Source organism: Bos indicus, chromosome 29 (genome assembly GCF_029378745.1).
Source record: "Bos indicus isolate NIAB-ARS_2022 breed Sahiwal x Tharparkar chromosome 29, NIAB-ARS_B.indTharparkar_mat_pri_1.0, whole genome shotgun sequence".
In the NCBI taxonomy this organism is placed as follows: Eukaryota; Metazoa; Chordata; class Mammalia; order Artiodactyla; family Bovidae; genus Bos; species Bos indicus.
The window spans coordinates 43,796,819-43,817,922 of NC_091788.1; the positions used below are offsets into that span (position 1 = coordinate 43,796,819).

Sequence of the window (21,104 nt, forward strand, 5' to 3'; positions counted from 1 at the left end):
TTTAGTTGTAGTGGGTGAGGTCTATTTCCTGACCAGAGATTGAACCCAGGCCCTCTGCACTGGGAGCGAGGAGTCTCAGCCACTGGACCACCGGGAAAGTCTCTCCTCCCATTCTTTCCTGAGGCCACTCTGTTTAGCTTTATTCCACTGAAATCACTCTTGAAAAGGCCCACTTTGCTCCATGTTGCTCAATGCCCTGGTCAGTTCTGTCCTCTTTTCTTACTTGAATCGGCTGCCGTGCTGCTCACAGTGGATCACCTGTCATCTTTCTGTGCTTTGGTCACTTGGCTTCCAGGACATCTCACTCACCCGGTTTCTTTCTTTTCAGTCTCCTTTGCTGGGTCCTCTTCATCTCCTGACCTCTTAGTGTCAGATGACCAGGGCTCAGCCTTGGATGGCTTCCCCAGCTACACCCATTTCCTAGGCGACCTCATGGCTGTACATCCCACTGTGGTCCCTCCCTCAGGCCTCTACATCTCTGCTCAAACGTCACTTCTGCATGCAATCTTCCCTGCCACTCTCTCTAAATTGTGTTCCTTTACCTCTCAGGCTTTCCCTCCCCTCTCCCGCTTCATTTTTCTCTATTGCATCCATCACTGTTCTGATACTAATTATCCCTTATCTCCCCTTGTAGAATGTAAGTTCTGCTAGGGCCCACATCTTTGTTTTATTCACCACTGAATCGCCAGAGCCCAGAGCAGTGCCAGGTACATAGCAGGCACTGAACAAATCCTTGTAGAATGGATGAAAACCTGACCCGAATAAGCTCAGCTCCTCCACCCTGGGCATTCATACTCAGCTGTCTGATATTTAAGGGGTGTCCAGGGCAACCACAGGGATACAAAATGTGGGCACGTGGGCTTCCCTGGTGACTCAGTGGTAAAGACGCTGCCTGCTAATGCAGCACACTTGGGTTCGATCCCTGGTCCAGGAAGATCCCACATGCCGCAGAGCAACTAAGCCCGTGTGCCACAATTATTGAGCCTGTGCTCTAGAGCCTGGGAGCCACAACTGCTGAGCCCAGGTGCCCTAGAGCCCGGGCTCCACAAGAGAAGCCACTGCAATGAGAAGCCCGCATATCGCAAAGAGAGAGTAGCCCCCACTCTCTGCAACTAGAGATAAATTCACGCAGCAATGAAGACCCAGCACAGCCAAAATTAAAACAAATAAATACATAAAACTAAACTAAAATAAATAAATGCATAAAATAGAAACTGCTGCCTAGCTTGCCGAGGTGGGGTAAGGGAGGGATGTATTAAAAGTTTGGGATTAGCAGGTATAAATTATTACATATAGAATAGAAAAAAGCAAGGTCCTAAAACATGCTGCAACTAAAGATCCCCCATGCTGCAAATACAGCACAGGGAACTATATCCAATATCCTGTGATAAAACCAGCCTAAGGCAGGCATTCCCCCACTGTCCAGGTTTGCTGGGCAGTGCCAGCAAACTGGTGCGCAGAGACTTGACAGGGAAGACAGAGCTGTTCCAATAAAGTCTGCCTTCTGTGGAGGCGATTACTGAGACAGGGAAGAAAAGGGCAAGAAACTGTCACTGCTGCTACCTGATGGCAGCTTTGACGTGGGTTCTTCTTTATTTTTTAAATCTTTGTGATTCTCGGGCTTCCCTTGTGGCTCAGCTGGTAAAGAATCCTCCTGCAATGCGGGAGACCCTGGTTTGATTCCTGGGTTGGGAAGATCTGCTGGAGAAGGGATAGGCTACCCACTCCAGTGTTCTGGCCTGGAGCATTCCATGGACTGTATCGTCCATGGGGGAGAAAAGAGTTGGACGTGTGAGTGATTTTCACTTCACTTCACCTCACTTGTGATTCTCACCTACCCTAATCCAATCTTTATAAAAGAGGCAGTCTAGAGAAAAAACAAATGTATGCATATACACATAAGATGTTATGGAAAAACCCAAAAGAAGTTTTTGGCCAATCCTATTTAACTGAATTACTTTGCTATACAGCAGAAATCTGGAGGAGGAAATGGCAACCCACTCTAGTATTCTTGCTTATAAAATCCCATGGACAGAGGAGCCTGGTGGGCTACAGTCCATAGGATTGCAAACATTCAGACATGACTGAGTGACTGAGCATGCAGGCACAGCAGATATTAACACAACATCAGAAAACAACTATACTTCAATAAAATAAAATTTTAAAAACCTGCCACCTATCAAACGAGACCATGCAATATCTTGGAGATAGAAGTCCTTGGAGATAGAAGTGGTTAAACTGATTTAATCATTTAGCTGATCTATCTTCCTCAATATCATTATGGTATGACTCCCTTCAGGAAAAGAACACAGCTGTACCCCTGGGTCACTGGTTGGCTAAGGGAAGAGGGTGGAGTCTTGGGAGTGGAGGGCAGACAAATCAGAGCCCAGTTCAGGTTCAGTTCAGTTCAGTTCAGTTCAGTCGCTCAGTCATGTCCGACTCTTTGCGACCCCATGAATCGCAGCACGCCAGGCCTCCCTGTCCATCACCAACTCCCGGAGTTCACTCAAACTCACGTCCATTGAGTCAGTGATGCCATCCAGCCATCTCATCCTCTGTCGTCCCCTTCTCCTCCTGCCCTCAATCCCTCCCAGCATCAGAGTCTTTTCCAATAAGTCAACTCTTCTCATGAGGTGGCCAAAGTACTGGAGTTTCAGCTTTAGCATTATTCCTTCCAAAGAAATCCCAGAGCTGATCTCCTTCAGAATGGACTGGTTGGATCTCCTTGCAGTCCAAGGGACTCTCGAGAGTCTTCTCCAACACCACAGTTCAAAAGCATCAATTCTTCAGTGCTCAGCTTTCTTCACAGTCCAGCTCTCACATCCATATATGACCACTGGAAAAACCATAGCCTTGACTAGACTACAGGTTTCACTGGTTAAGAATCTGCCTACCAATGCAGGAGACACAAAAGACTCAGATTCAATCCCTGGAGTAGGAAATGGCAACCCACTCCAGTACTCTTGCCTGGAAAATTCCATGGACAGAGAAGTCTGGCAGGCTACAGTCCATGGGGTTGCAGAGTCAGACACAACTGAGCACGCACACACACACAGCTCAGTCTAAAGCTGGGACCAAATCAAACCTTCACTGGTCCAGTGAATCGTCAGGTTTTGGCCTGGGCGGGATCCCACGGGTCTGGTATAAGTCAAACTGGGTCTGACAAGGGGCCCAACCTGGACTTGCACCCCCCCAGCTAGTGTCCCCTGCAGTGGGTATATGAAGGCAGAGAGATGGTCATGGTTCTTCCCATGCCACACTAGAGGATTCTGCCCAGTGAACAATACCACCCTTAGGGTTATGGGGCTTTGCCAAAAGTTGTCCTATAGCACGCTGACCTATTTTGTATCTCATTTAGCACTCTTGTTTCAGGATTCCTCCTCTTTTTCTCCCTTGAACATATATGTGTCTTGCTTTCTTGTATCCTCCTTTGAACAGGCTTTGTCAGCTTGCTGGCTCTGTCATCTCCTTCGTTAGGGAGTTAAAAAAAAATCTAAAGCACTTTGTTTGTTTAGTGGTGTGGGAAAAATGTCTAAGTTTTTGAATACTCTGCCTATACATTCTCTGTGCATCTGTCTCTTGTCTTCTCTCTCTCATTACATTAGTAATCAGGGTATGCCTAGGAAGGCTCCCGGGGCTGGGCCAGGTCTGAGGGCAATGAAGATGAGGGGTACAAGCCCTGAGGGCCTGTCAGTGGCCAGGGCACAGGGACCACAGCTGGACACTCGGGTCCATGGATGAGGTAGGGGTGGAATCTATGACTCAGGACAGGAAGACCATCATTGGTGAAGGGGAGCAGGTCTCAGGGCGGGGCCCCAGGAGACCCTGGTTGGAGGTGGGAGTGGGAATTCAAATTCCAGCAGCATTTCCAGGCCTGAAGTATGTGGGTTTGGGGCCCCTTTGGGGCTCTCACTCCCCCCTCCCCCATGACTTGACTGACAAAAAAGAAGAGACTCATCCAAGGCCACAGGGTGGAAAGTGGCTCTTCCCGCCCCTCCCTAATCTGCCCTTTGGAGTTAGACCTGGGGCTTCCAGCCTCCCAAGGAGAGGGTGCGGCCCCCTTCCAGTCCCACCCCAGCGCTTATCACAGGATCGATGACCTTGAGGATGATAACAGCCAGATCTGGAGCCTCCTCTGGGGTGGGGGCAGCTCAGGACCCAGGGAGGTGGAGGATGTTGGAGGATGGCCTACTTGGAGCTGGTGGGCTCCGATTCCCAGGGCCCACACACAGGCAGGGGGAGCCATGGCTCAGATTTGGTAAAGTTTACTGCGGGGAGCTGGAGAGGAACAGCCAGGGGGGCTCCCCAAGGAGATGTGCTGTCTCCAGCCTCAGCTCAGCTAGGGCCTAGGGCTGACATGTGTTTCTGCTGTTGAGGGCACGGTCAGGCTGCAGGATGACCAGTCCTGCCATCTGGGAGCTGGGTTGCTGCAGACAGTGGGGAACCAGTTGAGTGGCGCTAGGCAAGCTGGTCGTCTCACCCCACCCAGAGCTGGGTGGAGTTCCTGGTACCTGGAACAGCGCCCCCTCCTGGACAGCCTGGGCTCCTTCCTGGATGGCCTTACCCTCCTCCTGAAAGGCCTTACCCTCCTCCTGGATGGCCTTCTCTCCCTCCAGGATGGCCCTTGCTTCCTCTTTCAGGCTTTTATACAAGGAGTCAGGCTGGAACAAAGGGTTGCAGGGGCCAGAGGTGGGTAGACGACACCAGGCAGGACGGCCTGCCAGGGGCCTGCCCAGGAGCAGGGCTGGGAGGTGGGGAGGGGGCACCACAAAGGAGGTGGGTCCTGGGTTGAGGTCTCACCAGGTCTCGAAGCTTCTCCCCCAGAGCCAGATTGTCGGCTTGGATAGTGCTGAGCGACTCCCGAAGCCTAGGGTTGAAAGGGAGACCCGCCCCCTCAGCCCCCAGACTTGTCCTAGGCAGCCCCCCATGAGCTCCTGATCTGGAATAGCCACAAGCCCAGGGATTCACCAGGAGCCCGGTCTGGTTCTGGCAAAGCCAAAGGCAGGGAGGGAATTCATCTCTCCCTTGTGACTGGCAGCAGGGGACCTAGAGGCAGATGAATCCTGCTTCTCTTCTTTAGCAAGGGGATATCCGGCTGCTGCCTTGCATGTACTGGCCCGGGAACCCTCTAAAGGAGGCTTGGGCTAGCAGCCCACCCCTCTGGTCTGCAGTGGGGGCTGTGGCAGGGTTCTGTGTGGTTTCTGTGTGGAATTAGCCTGGCCCGAGCTCCTTGGCCAGCTGTAGATGAATACGCGTTGACCACTCAGATCCATGGCTGTGGGAATCTCCTGCAGCCTTGGGGAATGACTGTCACACTCCTCCCACCCCAAGACCTCTGTCTCCAGGTGGAGTTTGGACCCTGACATCGCCACTGGTAAACAACCACCCCCATCCCCTTTCTCCACAGAACAAAATACCTCTCAAGTTCTTGGACATTTAAAGATGGCAGCCCCTTGCAGGCAACATCATAGACTTCCCGCTAATCGGGCACATGGGCACATTGATGGGAAAGGGCTGTGGCCCCCACTCCTCTGGGACAGGACATACAAGCCATTGATGCTTGAGAGGGAAGGGACCTACTGGCTAGTAAGGAGGTCACCCAGAGCAGAACAGAGAGCAGGAAAGGGAAGGAGGGAAGGAAGAGGGCCCAGTGAAGGCGCCAACTTACATCAAGCCCCAGGCCCTGCACTCCATTCTGGGAAACCCTGTCCCCCTCCCTGTCCCCACCTGCCCCGGTCCCGGCTCACCTCAGGCAAACATTTTGCAAATGGCTCATTTCCTTTGAGGTTCGCTGCGGGCCCCAGTCTTCCTTATCCAGGAACTGGGACTCCTGGAGGTCCAAGTCCCTGGGTGGGTGCACAGTGAGGATTGGACCTGAGGCTGGAGGCTGGGGAGGGTGGGGTGAGCAGAGGGGGAACCCAGCCCAAGGCCCAGGCTTCTTCAGTCTTGCCTGAGCCACCCCCACACACATGCCCTAGGGCTGAGTCCTGGCCCAGGTCTGAATGTTGATGGCGGAGAGGCACCCTCCGCCCCCTCCCCTCTCACCCGGCTCACGTGGCCTTACTCTGCAGGGTCGCTGGCGGGCTCAGTTGCGGTCAGGAGGGTAAACAAGAATGTGGTGCTGGCTTCCTGCTCCTGGCCCAGCTGCTGCTCTGAAGAATCTGAAAAAGATGGCTTTGGCAGAGAGGGTGCCCTGGTGACTGAGGCGGCATGAGGCTGGCTGGCCACCTGAGAACTGGGGTCTTCCCACACCCGACAGTCAGAGGATGGGCACAGTGGCGAGGGGTTCAGGCCTCCCTCCAGGAAGGAGAAGAATTTCTCCAGCCCCCCCGCCCCCGCTGCCCTCGGCCTTGGGAGGTCCGGTCACCTCTGTATCCGGCTCTCCGGAGATCTGAGTGTCTTCTGACTTCTGCTCCGCAGCAGGTGGCGGCGCTGGCTTCTCCTCGGGCTCTGAGTGGGCTGTTTGTCCATCCCAGGGACACTGAGGGAGATGGTAACTCACTTGGTGAGCCACCCCCACCATCCCGCTGGTCTCCCCTTTCCAGCCTCCCCTGCTTTTCTTGGGGCGGCCTCAGTAGGTAAAATATAGGACACCCAGTGAAATTTGAATTTCAGAATAAATGGTCATTTTTTCAAGCATATCTCAAACATTGAACAAGCCACACTCATACTTTAAAAAGTGTTTGTTTTTCATCTGAAATTCAAATTTCACTGGGGTGTCTTGTGTTTTATCTGGCAACCCTACCAAAGCTATACAGTAATGGTATCTTGTCAACTGAATTCTTGCAAATGCAAGGTGTTCCTGGTAACTTTGCTTGGAAACTTTGCTTTAGAAACATCTCCAAAAGAAATAAAAATAATTCACACAGAGGTCCACAGTAGCCAACTGACAGCCAGAAGAAAAACTGAAACTTGCCTAAAGGGCCCAAATACAAGGAGAGGGAAGTAAGCAATGACTTATGATTGCGATAGAATGCAATCCACTCTGAGGTTAATGGTCTCCAGTAAACACTGGTCCACCACACTCTGTCCTTGAGCCAAGCGTTACGCTGGATACTGAGACCATACAGATAGATGATTGTGACCAAGTTCTGCCCAGAAGCCCCCAGAGATGGGGGGCAGGGGTGGCCTAGGCTCTCAGATGCCCACTGTGTTAGGGACATGTGCCATCCAGAAGCCTGTAAAGAAAGCCTTGACTGAGAGGGCCACTTGGCTTAGGAGATCCAGAAAGACTCCACCAGTGGGTGCTGCTTGATCTACGAGTGGGGTGTCTTGGCCAGAGAAGGAAGAAGGGCAATCCAAAAGAGGAAGTGGCTTGGGCAGGATGATGCCAACGGACATTACACATTCAGACGGGGGTGCTCCCACTGAGAGCCAGGGTGAGCAGGCCTGGGCTGTGGCCTCCAGGGGACAAGGAAGAGTTGAAGTAGGAGATAGATGGGCCCCTGGGCCAGAGACCTGGTGTTTGTCAAGTGGAATAAAACTGAAGCTTTGTCCTCAGCCAGGTGAGAACCATGCCCCATTTCCTTCCTCCACTGATATGGAGGGAATGAAGTAATGGTGGGGAATTTGTGGCAGCAAAGATAGAAATGAGACTTTTCTGATAACTAAGAAAAAAATGAACAGGCTGGGGAAACAGCACAAACAGGCCTGAAATAGTTAGGCAATCTTAGGTATTCTTTAGTGTTACAAAAGCTAACAAACAACTTGTAGCTGGACTTGTCCTTCACAAAGCTAAACAGAGCAAATTACTGACTCCACGTGAATCACACCCTGCACCCGGCACTCTTCTCCCCTACACTCTTCCGTAGCATTCTTCATTTCAGAAAGACGGTCACGGGCTGATAACCAGAAAAGACTAATCCCAGTTACCATCTGCCTGATGCCAGCTGTGGCTGTTTTGAAATTAAAAAAAAAAAAAAAATCTATTTCTCTTTTAAAATTTTACGTATTTATTTTGGCTGCGCTGGGTCTTCATTGCTGCACACGGGCTTTCTCTAGTGGCCACCAGGAGCTTGTCTTTGCTGCAGTACTCGGGCTTCTCATTGTGGTGGCTTCTCTTGTTGCAGAGCACAGGCTCTACGAACACAGGCTTAGTTGCTCCGCGGCATGTGGGGTCTTCCCAGATCAGGGATCAAACTTGAGTTCCCTGCATTGGAGGGTGGATTCTTAACCACTGGACCATCAGGAAGTCCCTGTTTTGAAATCTTGCAAAAGGAAAAAAAAAAAAAAAAAAAAAACCGCAAGACTTTCATTAGGATATAAAACCTCTGTCTTTTCTGGGGGCACAGTTCTTGAGGTGCTGGCCTGCGGTTTCCTCTTTGCCTGGCAAAGAATAAAGCTACTCTTCCTTTTTTCCTCCAAACTCTGTCTCCGTATTTCTAGTCAGCATCAGTGAACCGGGAGCCAAGATTTTAGCGTCAGTGTGGGAGATCTTTGGGTGTTTGTGTTGATTGTCTGAGCCCGTGGCTGGGCAGATGGATGGGAGGAGGAGACCCTGGGGGCAGAAGCTCAGGGCCTTGAGGGTGAAGGAGAGTGGCATTCATGACTGCTGCCTGTGATAAGTGTCTACTCTGAGTTGTACCGTGGAAGGTGACCATGAGACACTGTCAGGCCACAAACGCAGGCCTCACATGGTTTGCATATGCTACGCACCAATGCACCACACAGAGTCGCCCAATAGAATACAGGATGCCTGGTTAAATCTGAGTGCCAGATAAACAATGAGTTTTGTTTCAGTATGATGATGTTCCAAATATTGCAAGGGACATACTTGTCCTGCAAGATTATTATTTATTGAATTTGGGACGTGGTTACGTTAAATAGAAAATTCATTGTTTATGTGACATTCAAATTTAACCAGGAATCCTGCATATTTTTGTGGGCAACCCTAACGCCACGCCCACCTATTGGTGCCCATCAGAGGAAACTGGGAGGCACGAACAGCTTTCTGGCTAGAATTAGTAACCAGAAAGTATTGGAGAAGATGATTGGAGATATAGGAGAGTATCTGAATAATAAGAAATATGGAAAGTTGTAACACGATAGGGAGTCCAGGGTCACTAGTTCTTTGACTTCCCTTTGGTTCCACATCAGACTCAGCTTGGCTGTCTAACAGCCGACTGTATGAAAGCTCTCTCCCCCAGGCCATTGAGCACTTTCCCAGAGAATGCCTGGCATTCCCTTGGTGCCCCATCAGGGTCCCACTGGCCAAGCCAGTGATTGAGGTGATTAATTCAGATTTAGACAGAAAACAGCTCCAAGCTGAAAATCCATAGACCCACGTTGGAGTCTCGCTCTGCAGTTCAAAGATGGGGCAGTCCCAAGCACTCAGGTTCAGTTTCCTAGCCTATAAAATGGGTATCAGTTCAGTCGCCCAGTTGTGTCCGACTCTTTGCGACCCCATGGACTACAGCACACCAGGCTTCCCTGTCCATCACCAACTCCCAGAACCTCCTCAAACTCATGTCCATTGCATCGGTGATACCATCCAGCCATCTCATCCTCTGTCGTCCCCTTCTCCTCCTGCCCTCAATCCCTCCCAGCATCAGGGTCTTTTTCAATAAGTCAGTTCTTTGCATCAGGTGGCCAAAGTATTAGAGTTTCAGCTTCAGCATCAGTCCTTCCAAAGAATATTCAGGACTGACTTTCTTTAGGATGAACTGGTTGGATCTCCTTGCAGTCCAAGGGACTCTCAAGAGTCTTCTCCAACACCACAATTCAAAAGCATCAATTCTTCAGTGCTCAGCTTTCTTTATGGTCCAACTCTCACATCCATACATGACTACTGGAAAAACCATAGCTCTGACTAGACGGACCTCTGTTGACAAAGCAATGTCTCTGCTTTTTAATATGCTGTCTAGCTTGGTCATAGTTTTTCTTCCAAGGAGCAAGTGTCTTTTAATTTCATGGCTACAGTCATCATCTGCAGTGATTTTGGAGGCCCCCCCCCCCCCCACCAATAAAGTCTCTCACTGTTTCCACTGTTTCCCCATCTATTTGCCATGAAGTGATGGGACCAGATGCCATGATCTTAGTTTTCTGAATGTTGAGTTTTAAGCCAACTTTTTCACTCTCCTCTTTCACTTTCATCAAGAGACTCTATTTCTTCTTCACTTTCTGCCATAAAGGTGGTGTCATCTGCATATCTGAAGTTATTGATATTTCTCCCGGCAATCTTGATTCCAGCTTGTGCTTCAGCCAGCCCAGCATTTCACATGATGTATTCTGCATATAAGTTAAATAAGCAGGGTGACAATGTACAGCCCTAATGTACTCCTTTCCCAGTTTGGAACCAGTCTGTTGTTCCACATTCATTCTGTTGCTTCTTGACCTGCATACAGGTTTCTCAGGAGGCAGGTCAGGTGGTCTGGTATTCCCACCTCTGTCAGAATTTTCCACAGTTTGTTGTGATCCACACAGTCAAAGGCTTTGGCAAAGTCAATAAAGCAAAAGTAGATGTTTTTCTGGAACTCTCTTGCTTTTCCAATGATCCAACAGATGTTGGCAATTTGATCTCTGGTTCCTCTGCCTTTTCTAAATTCAGGTTGAACATCTGGAAGTTCACGGTTCACATATTGCTGAAGCCTGGCTTGGAGAATTTTGAGCATTACTTTCCTAGCATGTGAGATGAGTGCAATTGTGCAGTAGCTTGAGCATTCTTTGGCATTGCCTTTCTTTGGGAATGGAAATAAAACTGATTTTTTCCAGTCCTGTGGCTACTGCTGAGTTTTCCAAATCTGCTGGCATATTGAGTGCAGCATTTTCACAGCATCATCTTTTAGGATTTGAAATAGCTCAACTGGAATTCCACTCCACAAATATTCAGTGAGCCTTGATTTTGTACCGGGCCCTGCCCTGAATGTGGAGAGGATACAAAAAGGAATTCCCTCCTTTGGGGAGTCTGTTATGGACCTCATATAAGGATGCCAGGGGTCAGTTACTACATATTCTACCAGGAGCTATGCGTGTGACCATCAACCTGGACAACCAGTTGACCAGAGCAACTCAGTCACAGAGGTGGAATCAGCTCCACTTTTCATAAGAGAAAAGCGAGACTCGAAGAGGCTAAGTAACTTGGCTGTGGTCTCAGAAGACAAAGGTGGGGTTCAGAACCAGGGCTTTCTGAGTTCCAGTCTGATGGCTGTCAGAGTTTGGCAACTTGCCAGTCACGTGGTGGGAGCACATGGGCTGGTGGTGGGAGTGGGGAAGGCAGCCTTCTCAGGACCATTCAAGCCAAGGCCTTCAAGCCTCTTCATTCAAGCGTGAAGAGGTGGCAGGTCACAGGGGCTCAGGACTCAGGACTCAGAGGCGGGGGAGGGGTGGGGGCTGGGTAGGGAGCTGTCCTGTGCGAGAGTGAAGTCTACACCCAGGGCCATGGGGATCAGTGTGAACCCTGTGGTTGGGTCCAGGATTCGTACTGGGGGTGGGGGGTGCTGAGGTCTCATGCTTGCCTCAGGCCACCCAGGTGCCACTGCTTTCGACTCACCCTGGCCCTCTCTTTCCTCCAGGGTGCTCGAAGCTCTCCAGGAGGCTGTGAGCTGCCATGGGCCAGGCTGGAGGGAAAGCATCACCCCTCTTCATCCCTCATGTGCCTGGACGCTGGGAGGAGAGCTAAATATGACTGCTTCCGCCTCCACCCTCAGAGCTCAGACTACCGTGTAAATGTGTGTGTCCAACAGACAGACTGCGAGCTTTAAGGTGCTGTGAGGGGTCTGCACATGGTCTGGAGTTAGAAAGGTGGGCGTGGTCAGGTCTACCTGTAAATAACTATTGTTCACTGAGTACTTATCATGTACTATGCACTTTACTCATATCATTTCCTCTCATTCTCATCAAAACAACAAGATGGGGACAGCTATTCCCCACTTTTCCAAAGTTCACTTTATGCCACTTGCTTTTATGAAAAGACCTAACGCTAGCACCTGTTCTTGCTAACTGAAAGAAATTTTCAGTTTTAGGAAACTGGAGAAAATTCTCATTTTTAGGAGAAAAGGTAAGAAGCAAAAACAGCGTTCAGCGTTGGTTTTGCAGGGAGCAGTTTTGGAGGCAGCTTGCACTCCAAGCAGCCAGAATAGCCCTGCCAAGCAACTCCACCAGAAACTGCACCCATCGCAGCACCGTGAGCATCTGTGCTCCACCTCGATTTATGCTATGCCTCTGTTAGCAAGCTGTTGTGTCCTAAGGTAACTGCTTCACTTTACACCATTTCGGTTTACAAAAGGTTTCACAGGAATGCTCTATTTTCTGATATCTGGGAAGCCTATAGTTTTTTTTTTTAATGTTTATTTATTTATATTTGGCTGTTTTGGGTCTTTGTTGCTTCATGGGCTATCCTCTAGTTGCAATGAATGGGGGCTACTCTCCAGTTGCGGTGCACGAGCTCCTCATTGTGGTAGCGTCTCTCGTCGTGGAGCACAGGCTCTAGGGCCCGTGGGCTCAGTAGTTGTGGCCCAGGGGGTTAGTTGCCCGGGGCACGTGGGATCCTCCTGGATCAGGGATTGAACCCTTGGGACAGGCGGGTAGGAAAGACTGAGCAGATGTGACACTTGAGCCAAAGCCACACCTAATCAAGGCGGAACTCAGCAGGTGAGGACCTTGCAGCAGCTCAAGGCCTGCGCTGGGTCTCTGGACCCTACACTGGAGACCTGGCCAGCAGCCTCACCCTGGAGTCCTCATGAGTGCCAGCAAGCAGTCTGGACCAGCAGGGCTCTGGGTTGCAAATAAGAGAAAACAGCACTGGGTAATTTGAGCAAACAAGGAAGGATACTGGGGAGTCATGGAACTCTGAGGAAGAAGACTCAAAGGGCCGGAGATGTGGGATGCTGGCTGCCAGAACCACATGAGGACCCCACCACAGGACCCAACCGGAGTGCTCTGTCATCTCCACACTGGACCACAGAGGTCCAGGGCTGCCACCGGGCCTGTGAGGCCTTCACCTCACTGCATCCTCAACAATCCTTCCCTCTCCTCCTGGTCCTCGGTCCAGGTCCTCATGCAGTCTGACTGGTTGACTCAGGTCAGATGCGCATGTTCTGGTCACTGGGATCAGGGCAAGCAAGTATCTGACCCCTTCATGCCCAAGGAGAAAAGCAGGTCTTGCTATTGGGCCATTTGTAGGGGTTGACACTCTCGGCAGCCAAAACCTGATAACATCCATTACACGACTGCATCGACAATGGGAAGGCATCAAAGGGTGTTTTCCTCATGGCTGCTTTTATTTTTGGGGGGGTTGTGCTGGGTCTTTGTTGCTGCACGCAGGCTTTCTCAAGTTGCAGCAAGCAGGGGCTACTCTTCATTGTGGGCTTCTCATCGCGGTGGCTTCTCTTTCGCAGAGCACAGGCTCTAAGCACACGGGCTAGCAGCTGCACACGGGCTCAGTGTAGCTCGTGGGCTCTAGAGCACAGGCTAGGCAGCTGTAACACACTGGCTTAGTTGCTCTGCAGCACGTGGGATATTCCTGGACCAAAGATCAAACTCGTGTACTTAGAGGTACAATAGAATATACAAAAATGTATATATTACATTTTATCCATTCATCCATCGATGGTTATCTGTGCTATTTCCAACTTCAACTGTGAATAATGTTCCTATGAACACGGGTGGCAAATATCTTGAGACCCTGCTTTCACTTCTTTTGGATATTGTACCCAGAAGTGAATTGTATCAATATACATTTTTGTTATATACAATAGGTACGATGGAATATTATCCAGTCTTCAAAAGGAATTGATTCTGACACATGCTGTCACATGGATGAACCTTGAAAACAGGGTAAGTGAAATGAGACATAAAGGAATGTTGCTGGTGATTCAGTGGTTAAGAATCCACCTTCCAATGTAAGATCCCGTGTGCCACAGGGCACCTAAGCCAGAGTGGACAATGAAGACCCAGTGCAGCCAAAATAAAAATAAACAAAGTTTCAAAAACTTTTAAGAAAGAAATGAGACACAAAAGGGCAAACATTCTCTGGCTCCTCATGGACAGAAAGTAGGATGGTGGGTGCCAGAAGCTGAGGCAATAGGGAATAGGGAATTACTTACTGTCTAACAGGGACAGTTTCACTTTGGGAGGATGAAAAGGTTCTAGAGATGAATGATAGTGATGGCTGCACAGCATTGTGAGTGTGTTTAATGCTACCAAACTGTACACTTAAGATGCTTAAAATGGTAAATTTTATGTTATGTACTTTGTCACAATAAATTTAAAAAAAAAAACCAAACCACCACTCTGGACTTGCCTGATGGTACAGTGGACAGAAATCCACATAATACACAGGGCTGTTGTTAAGGACTGAGTCAGATAACGTGTGGGATTATTGTATCAAAGGGTTTTAAGCAGGAGAGAAACAGCATCATATTTTGTCTCTTAGAACTCATTCTAAGGAGATCCACTAGGAGGCCAGGGCAAATGTCCAGGGGCCATAGAGGTGGGATGGAGGGGTGTTGAGGAGGTTTTGGCTGATGGGATGGGGTGAAGGAGAGGGTAGACCTAGATGACCCCAGGTTCCTGGCTGTGTGACTGGGTCAGCAGGTGGTGTTGATAATAACAGGAGCACAGAAAAAGGCACGTTGGTGGATGAGCTGAATTTGCGATGACTTTGAGTTGAGATAGTTTTAGAAGACAGTTCTAGATTCCAGTTTGAGCTCAGTAGAGACGTATGGTTTGGAGATAGACTAGTAAAATCTTGAGACTTCCCTGGTAGTGGAGTGGTTAAGAATCCACCTTCCAATGCAGGGGATGCAGGTTCGATCCCTGGTCAGGGAACTAAGATCCCACATGCCGCTGGGCAACTAAACCCACACACCACAACTAGAGAGCCTGTACACTGCAATTAAAGAAGCCTGCACGCTGCAAGGAAGACTCAGTATAGCAAAAAAAAAACAAAAAACAAAAAAAACTTAGGCAGTCTTGAGCAAGGAGGTGGCGCATTTACTCTAAAAACGAGGAGGCAAGGGCAAGCATAGAAAGGATGAGGAAAGGGAGTGGGTGTGCCACCTGCATAAAGATGCATTTATGTCCCTGGGCCTCCTCTGGCCTGGTGGGAGAATTCCTGGGAATCAAAGCTTTGACTAGCTCCCCAGGGCATTCTGCACCCACTGCTGTCGAGCACCCAGGCTGAGCCAGTGAGGAACTGGCTCCTTCACAGGAATCTGTCAGGAAGATGAAGCAGGGTAAGAGCTGGACTCAGGAAGGGGTGGAGGGTTGGTGCCCAGGTGCTAAGAGTGGAGCTCTTAGCAGCCTCACCCCAGCCCGACTTCTTTCCTGCTGGGACATGAGGGTATGGGGCTCCCCTTCTTGGAGGAGTGACTGGACAGAAAACACAGACCTGGGGGTGGGAGTGATCTACCACAGGGCTACTGGAAGCCAGGCTGGCAGTCCCCCTTAAAAACAGACAAGCAGCCCAAAGAAAGCATGGTTTCCTGGGTCCCACACCCTCAGCTCTGCTTTGAGCCAACAAAAGAAAAGAGTCTATGAACAGGCAGAAACTTTTTTTGTTTGTTTTAATTTTGAAAAGAAGTCCCAGTTTTCTCTTCAACTCTATTCTTAGTTTTTCAGGGACAGAGAAAAGTCTGTAGTAACAACATCAACTGAACATCATCTGGTGACTTCCGGCTTTCAGGACAAAGACATTTCCCAGGAGTTGTCCTGCCAGTCAGCGAGGACAACTCTCCAGGTACAGTCCAGTTCAAGGGCGTCTGGGTTCACCCTGGCAAAGGGGCTTGCGTGACAAAGCATGAAGCACCGGACAGGTAGCCTAGGGCTCCTCAGCCTTGCAGAGCTTAATTGATACCCACCAGGCCTGTGCCATTTAAGGGACCCTAACCAAGCAAACACTCATCTTCCCTGATGTCCTCTGCTATCTACTAGCTCCTCAGCACTCCTCTTAGCTTCTACTTCCATGAATCCATAATCATCAAAAGGTACAGTGGCCTGGGCTACAGGGGAAGCTGTGGTTGGGCAGCCATTGCAAGCTCACCTTTTACCAATATTGAGAAAAGAGAAACAAGGGAGGGGGCATGCGGCTCACCAGAGACAATGAGATGACCCCTTCCTCCCCCCAGCTCAACTCCTAGTACCTACCTCAGGCAGGGTACTCACACCTCGTGTGAGAGGACGCTAAGGAAGCTGAAAGTTAAAGCTGCTCTCAACCTGGCCCCTTTCTGGCACGTGAGGAAAGCTTCCTAGAACTTTACAAAACACTAAGGTCGCCAGGACCATACAACCCCAAAGTTTTTCTTCTAGAGCTGAGTAGACTGTACACTTTGTAAAAAACAGGTATGAGTAACAAGAGCAGGCGCCTTCAGCCATGGGCCCCTTCCCGGGCCACTGCAGGCATCGCCCCAGAATCCCTGAGCCTCAGGTTCTACGTTTTCTCGAGACACCTTCTTCACCTCAAGCAGCCGTTGCTCCATCAGCCTGCATTTAACCCAACATCTCAGCAGCAACACACAGAGCTATAAAATACAGCTTCCTTGTAGTAGACATTTACCGTCTGAGACGCAACCAAGGCCTCCCTCTCCCCTACAAAAAAGACTCTATAGGCCCAGGGTCCAGATTCTTCCTCACAGATAGTACTTCTCCAATCCATGGGTTCAGTGCTCCCGGACCATCTACAGAATCTAAGAGGAAACCCAAGCTTCACTACCTAGATGGGCTCAAGGAGGGGAACCAAGCCCCAGCAGAGATGACTCAGAAGAGAAAGCCAGAGGCTGGCCATGGCCCCCGCACCTGTCTCCGGTGGGCTGGTGCAGAAGAGCGGCACTTCCCCATAGGAGCAGAGAGGTGCCCTCTCTCCCCCCGACCCCCAGCCCTTTAACCTCCTCTGGCTGGGCCAGTGATGCCTGCTCCCTAGTCTGTGGCCTGACTGGAAATTGGCTGGGATACTCTGGGAGGTGGGGGGAAAGGATGGTAGGTCACTGACGACAGACGGGACACCAATGCGATGCTGAGCCAGGGAGGTCCCCCTTCTGGAAGCTCAGATGGCTGCCGCCGCTGCACCAACCCCCAGAGGACAGGCCCCACGTGCAGCAACAGCACATGCGTGGGGAACAAGACCAGGGCAGGGGACCCCAAGCGTCTTTTGGATGAGGGAACTATGTACAACAGGAGGAGGGCAGAGTCTGGCCAGGGACACCCCCACTTCATCTCATTCAACCAGGAGATCAAAGCGCTCAGCGGCTTCAAACTCAGCATTCATGGCCGCGGCCCACTCATCCAGCTCCGATTTCTGGGGGAAGAGAAATGGAGGGCAGGTGAGTGGCGAAGGGGGCACGTCAGCTGTGCGTCTCCACCCATACTCTGCAGGCACTGCCTTTCCACCACAATAGCCAGGGCTGAGCCCCTGCCCTGCCCGTGTCCTGATGTGTCTCCCCGTGTGTCTGGAGTGGTAGCAGAGGAAGACCCCTGCCCCTCACTCACCAAGATCTCCGGCACCTTTTTCTTCTTTCGTTTCTCTTTCACAACCAGAGGGGAGATTCCAGGGAGAGTTGTGTCTGGGGCCCAGGGCTTCACAGAAACCCTGGGGACCTCAGCTAACTTTGAATCCACCACTGGCGAGACTCCAGCCAAGTCTTCAGCTGCCAGCAGCCCCTCAAAGCCAAAGCAGGACTGGCGGCCTGGGGTGGAGGTGGACGCAGAGCCCAAAGTCTCCAGGCGGCTGTACGAGCGCCTGACCTTCTTTGACATTTCCAAGTCTCTGGCGTCCAAGTCTCCTTTCCAGGAGTTGGACTCAGCATTCACGGGGCATAGCACAGGAGTGGAGGGGGCGGTGACAGGGACACTGCAGGTCTGGAAGAGGTCCTCCTTAGTAAGCTTCTTGCTAGGAGGGTTGTTTTCTTTCTCCAATAAAGAAGCGATCTGTAGCAGGACAGAAGAGAGAATGCCTCCCAGTTATTTAACTGTGTTACTGACTTCAAGAAAGGCCCAAGGATCTAAAATGTCCATCCAGTCACTAAGTCCTTTTTGGTCACCTGCCAGGCACTGGGAAGACAGCAGGGAAGAAAACAAAGAATACACACCTGTTTCCACAGGGCTTCCATTCTAGTGGGAAAAAAGACACAGGGGGAATCGTGCCACATGTTAGAGGTGCTAAGCACCTTGGGAAAAAAACAGAACAGGATGGAGCGTACATGGGGTGCACGGGATAGGTGTAGGTCAATGTAGGCCTCACCGAGATACAGGTAGCACTTGAAGGAAGCAAAGGAGTCAGTCATCCAGAGAACTGTCCTAGGCAGAGAACAGAAAGTACAAAGTCCTGAGGTGAAACTGTGCCAGTCAGGGTCAAGGAACAAGAAGGGCAGTGAGGGTGAAGTGAGAGGGAGTGAGCCGAGGAACTGATGATGGGATTCGAGAGGTAACGCGGGTGTTTTAGGGCATGTTTTGCAGGCCACTATTCAAGGGGAGGCCCAGGGAGCCATGGCAAGGTTGTGAACAGGAAAATGCTTAATCTGACATGTGTATTAAGATGTTCACACACTGGTTTCTTATAATTCCAGTCTCAGCTCTAGAGCTGCTTCCTCAGAGAGATGGTCCTTTACCATGGAACGGAGGCCAGCCCCTCCTTACCTCTGCCTGTCACCCCTTTCCTGGCCAGCGAGATCACTACCTGATTTTGACTGTTTGCTGGTTGGCTGAGACCTCAGCTAGAATGTGCATGTCACACGTGAGCAGGTGTCTTCACCTGTCTGGTTGACCTGGCCTACGCCCAGCACCTTCAGCAGAGCCCTGCATGGAGTAGGTGTTCAATACATAAAGACTCAACTGACTTTCACAAAACTTGACACTGAGCTTTCTGATAACTAAGGTGAGAAACAGGACAAATTTAGTGACCCTTGTGGTTTAAAAGAATTACGTTATCATGAGACATTTCCTGGCTCTAGGCTCTGGGGAATCTATCCCATCAGTCTTAGTAAAAGGGATGCTGAACAAAAGGAGGGTCACCCAGACTACCACTCTGTCAGTCCCTACAGCCGTCCAAGTCCTTGCACATTTTTTTGGTCCAATATCTCATGAATCTATCATTCAACCAATAAGAATGGCCACCGTCAGGGAGACAGAAGCCTGCCCTCAAGACAAACAAAGTACTCTTGGCTATTCATAAGGCCTATCGGGAAGGCTTCCGGGAGGAGGTATCCTTTGAGCTGAGTCCTGTGTGATGGGGCTCTCCAGCAGTACTCCAGCAAAGCTCTGCTTTTACCTTACTTCACACACCCAATGTCTCACTTTAGGACTCCTCTGATGTCCTTCTACTTGGTCTTGGAGTCCCCAGAAGGCTTTCTCCAACCCATTCTCCAACCAGACCCAAGAAGGATCTTTCTATAACACCCAAGGCTGCCTCAGTCACTACCTTGAGACTCTCCAAAGCTGCCCACAGAATGAAGGATGAAGTCCAAGTTCATCAGGATCTGCTCCGGCTCAGCACACTCCCTCTCCTGACAAGGTCTACTGCAGACGCACCGAAAGTGCTGTTCCTGAAACTTTGCGCATTTCCTTGTGGACTCCAGGCGTCTACAAGCACAGCTTCCTTCGCCTGGAGCACTGCTAACTTGTCTTCAAAGACTCAGTTCAAACACCTCTGTGAAACGTTCCCTGAGCTACCTGGTCTGGGTTAGGTATCTTTACAGCATCTACTACTTTCTTTATTACAGTCCTCAGCATACTGTGTTATCACTTGTTTTTCTCCCCAGTTGACTACAAGCCTCGTGAGCTACTCAAAGGCAGGTAACATTTCTCATTCATTATATCTTCACGTACAGATCTTCTGTGAATGAGACACCTTTAACAATAACTTCGGCTAAAACAGTTCAAGACATTATAAGTTACTGAGAAAAAGAGGCTAAAAAGAAAAAAGAGTAGTAAGACCCAGCTCAACTTTAAAAGGAAAATGGTAGAGAATACCAGGGCATTAAACGCACCAAGTGTGTAAGAAGTAAGCAAGCCTGGCAACATATGCAGGTGTCCAAAGGCAAATTGTTTCAAAATACAGCAAAAACAACTCCCTGGGCAGACATGAGTGAGTAAGTGAAAGTTGCTCAGTTGTGTCCAACTCTTCGTGACTCCATGGACTATACAGTCCATGGAATTCTTCAGGCCAGAATACTGGAGTGGGTAGCCTTTCCCTTTGCCAGGGGATCTTCCCAACCCACGAATTGAACCCAGGTCTCCCGCATTGCAGGCGGATTCTTTACCAGCGGAGCCACGAGACATGAGCAGCCATTATATCCCGCCCCAGCTCTAGAGTGTCTGTCCTGGATTCCCCTTAACTAAGAAATGAAAATGAACTTACCCGGGGGCTTCTTCGAGGAGAGTTAATGGATGGGATCTGTGGAGACGAGTTGATCACACAGCCGACTCCCGATCCTGGCTCTCCACCTACAACTCCTCTCTCAGCCCTCACCTCTACAGTATGGGCCACGATCTTCTTCAAGACGATGGGTTTTCTGACTGGAGCCTCCTGAGGCGCCTGGAGAAGAGGAGTGAACATGAGGTCTCTATTAGCCCAGAGGCTTCCAGAGCAGGAGGAACCTGAGGCTCACCTTAGGACAGACTTCCGGAAGGGTGTTTGGGAGATCAGAGCCTGATTTCCGCTGGGACCTCCGCAGAGACCGAGTGGGAGTTGGGGCGCTGGGTCCTGCAATCAGAAAAATTTAGGAGGTAGGGGAGGACTCGGCCTCAGAGTCTAGACAACAGGTTCTGAAGAAAGAGAGAGAAGATTCCCAAACAGGCCCTTTGGGGGCGCCTTCCTGGCCAGGAGACGAGAGAGCCTTCGAGGGCGGGGGGTGGGGTGGCGTTCCTCACCGAACTGCGTCCCTCAAACGGCTTAACCCCCTTTCCCGCGCGCCCCCTCCGCTCACCGGGGCACTGGACGGCCCCTCCGGACCGGGTTCGTCTCTCGGACATGTCTAGCTTTGGTCTCTATCCCCTCTGCCGCAGGTGCCGCCACCAGAGCGCGCGCCAACCCGAAAGGTAAACGTTCGAATTACCCGCCTTGCCCGGGAGGAAGCGGAAGTGATGTACGGGGGAGGTCCGCGAGCTTCGATCACTCCTTTTTCCACCCTCCTCCATGTCTAGCGTCTACAGGGGAGGGGTCACTGTCGCTCTCA

General features: G+C 50.5%; 2 protein-coding genes across 7 annotated transcripts in view; one reads left to right on the plus strand and one right to left on the minus strand.

The window, feature by feature from the left end:
- Window positions 1-12,939, plus strand: part of SAC3D1 (SAC3 domain containing 1) — a 34,948-nt gene extending 22,009 nt beyond the window's left edge. The window contains exon 4 of the mRNA XM_019955107.2: window positions 11,511-12,939. Within this exon, the coding sequence (XP_019810666.2) occupies window positions 11,511-11,699 (189 nt within the window). The 3' untranslated portion in view covers window positions 11,700-12,939. The remainder of the gene's footprint in view (window positions 1-11,510) is intronic.
- On the minus strand, window positions 586-21,099 carry CDCA5 (cell division cycle associated 5). 6 transcript variants are annotated; one of them, XM_070783194.1, is made up of 10 exons: window positions 20,985-21,099; window positions 20,538-20,632; window positions 20,288-20,464; window positions 17,422-17,859; window positions 6,368-6,481; window positions 6,065-6,174; window positions 5,748-5,846; window positions 4,801-4,867; window positions 4,586-4,661; window positions 586-4,427 (listed from the first exon to the last, which is right to left on the minus strand). In XM_070783194.1, exons 1-10 carry the CDS (start codon window positions 21,064-21,066, stop codon window positions 4,384-4,386), a joined length of 1,302 nt encoding a protein of 433 aa, XP_070639295.1. In that variant the 5' UTR covers window positions 21,067-21,099; the 3' UTR covers window positions 586-4,383. The 6 variants fall into 6 exon arrangements, with proteins under 6 accessions (XP_070639295.1, XP_070639294.1, XP_070639292.1 ...); XM_070783193.1 differs by having other exon boundaries at window positions 587-4,427; window positions 4,512-4,661; XM_070783191.1 differs by having other exon boundaries at window positions 587-4,661.
- Between the last annotated feature and the right edge of the window lie 5 nt (window positions 21,100-21,104).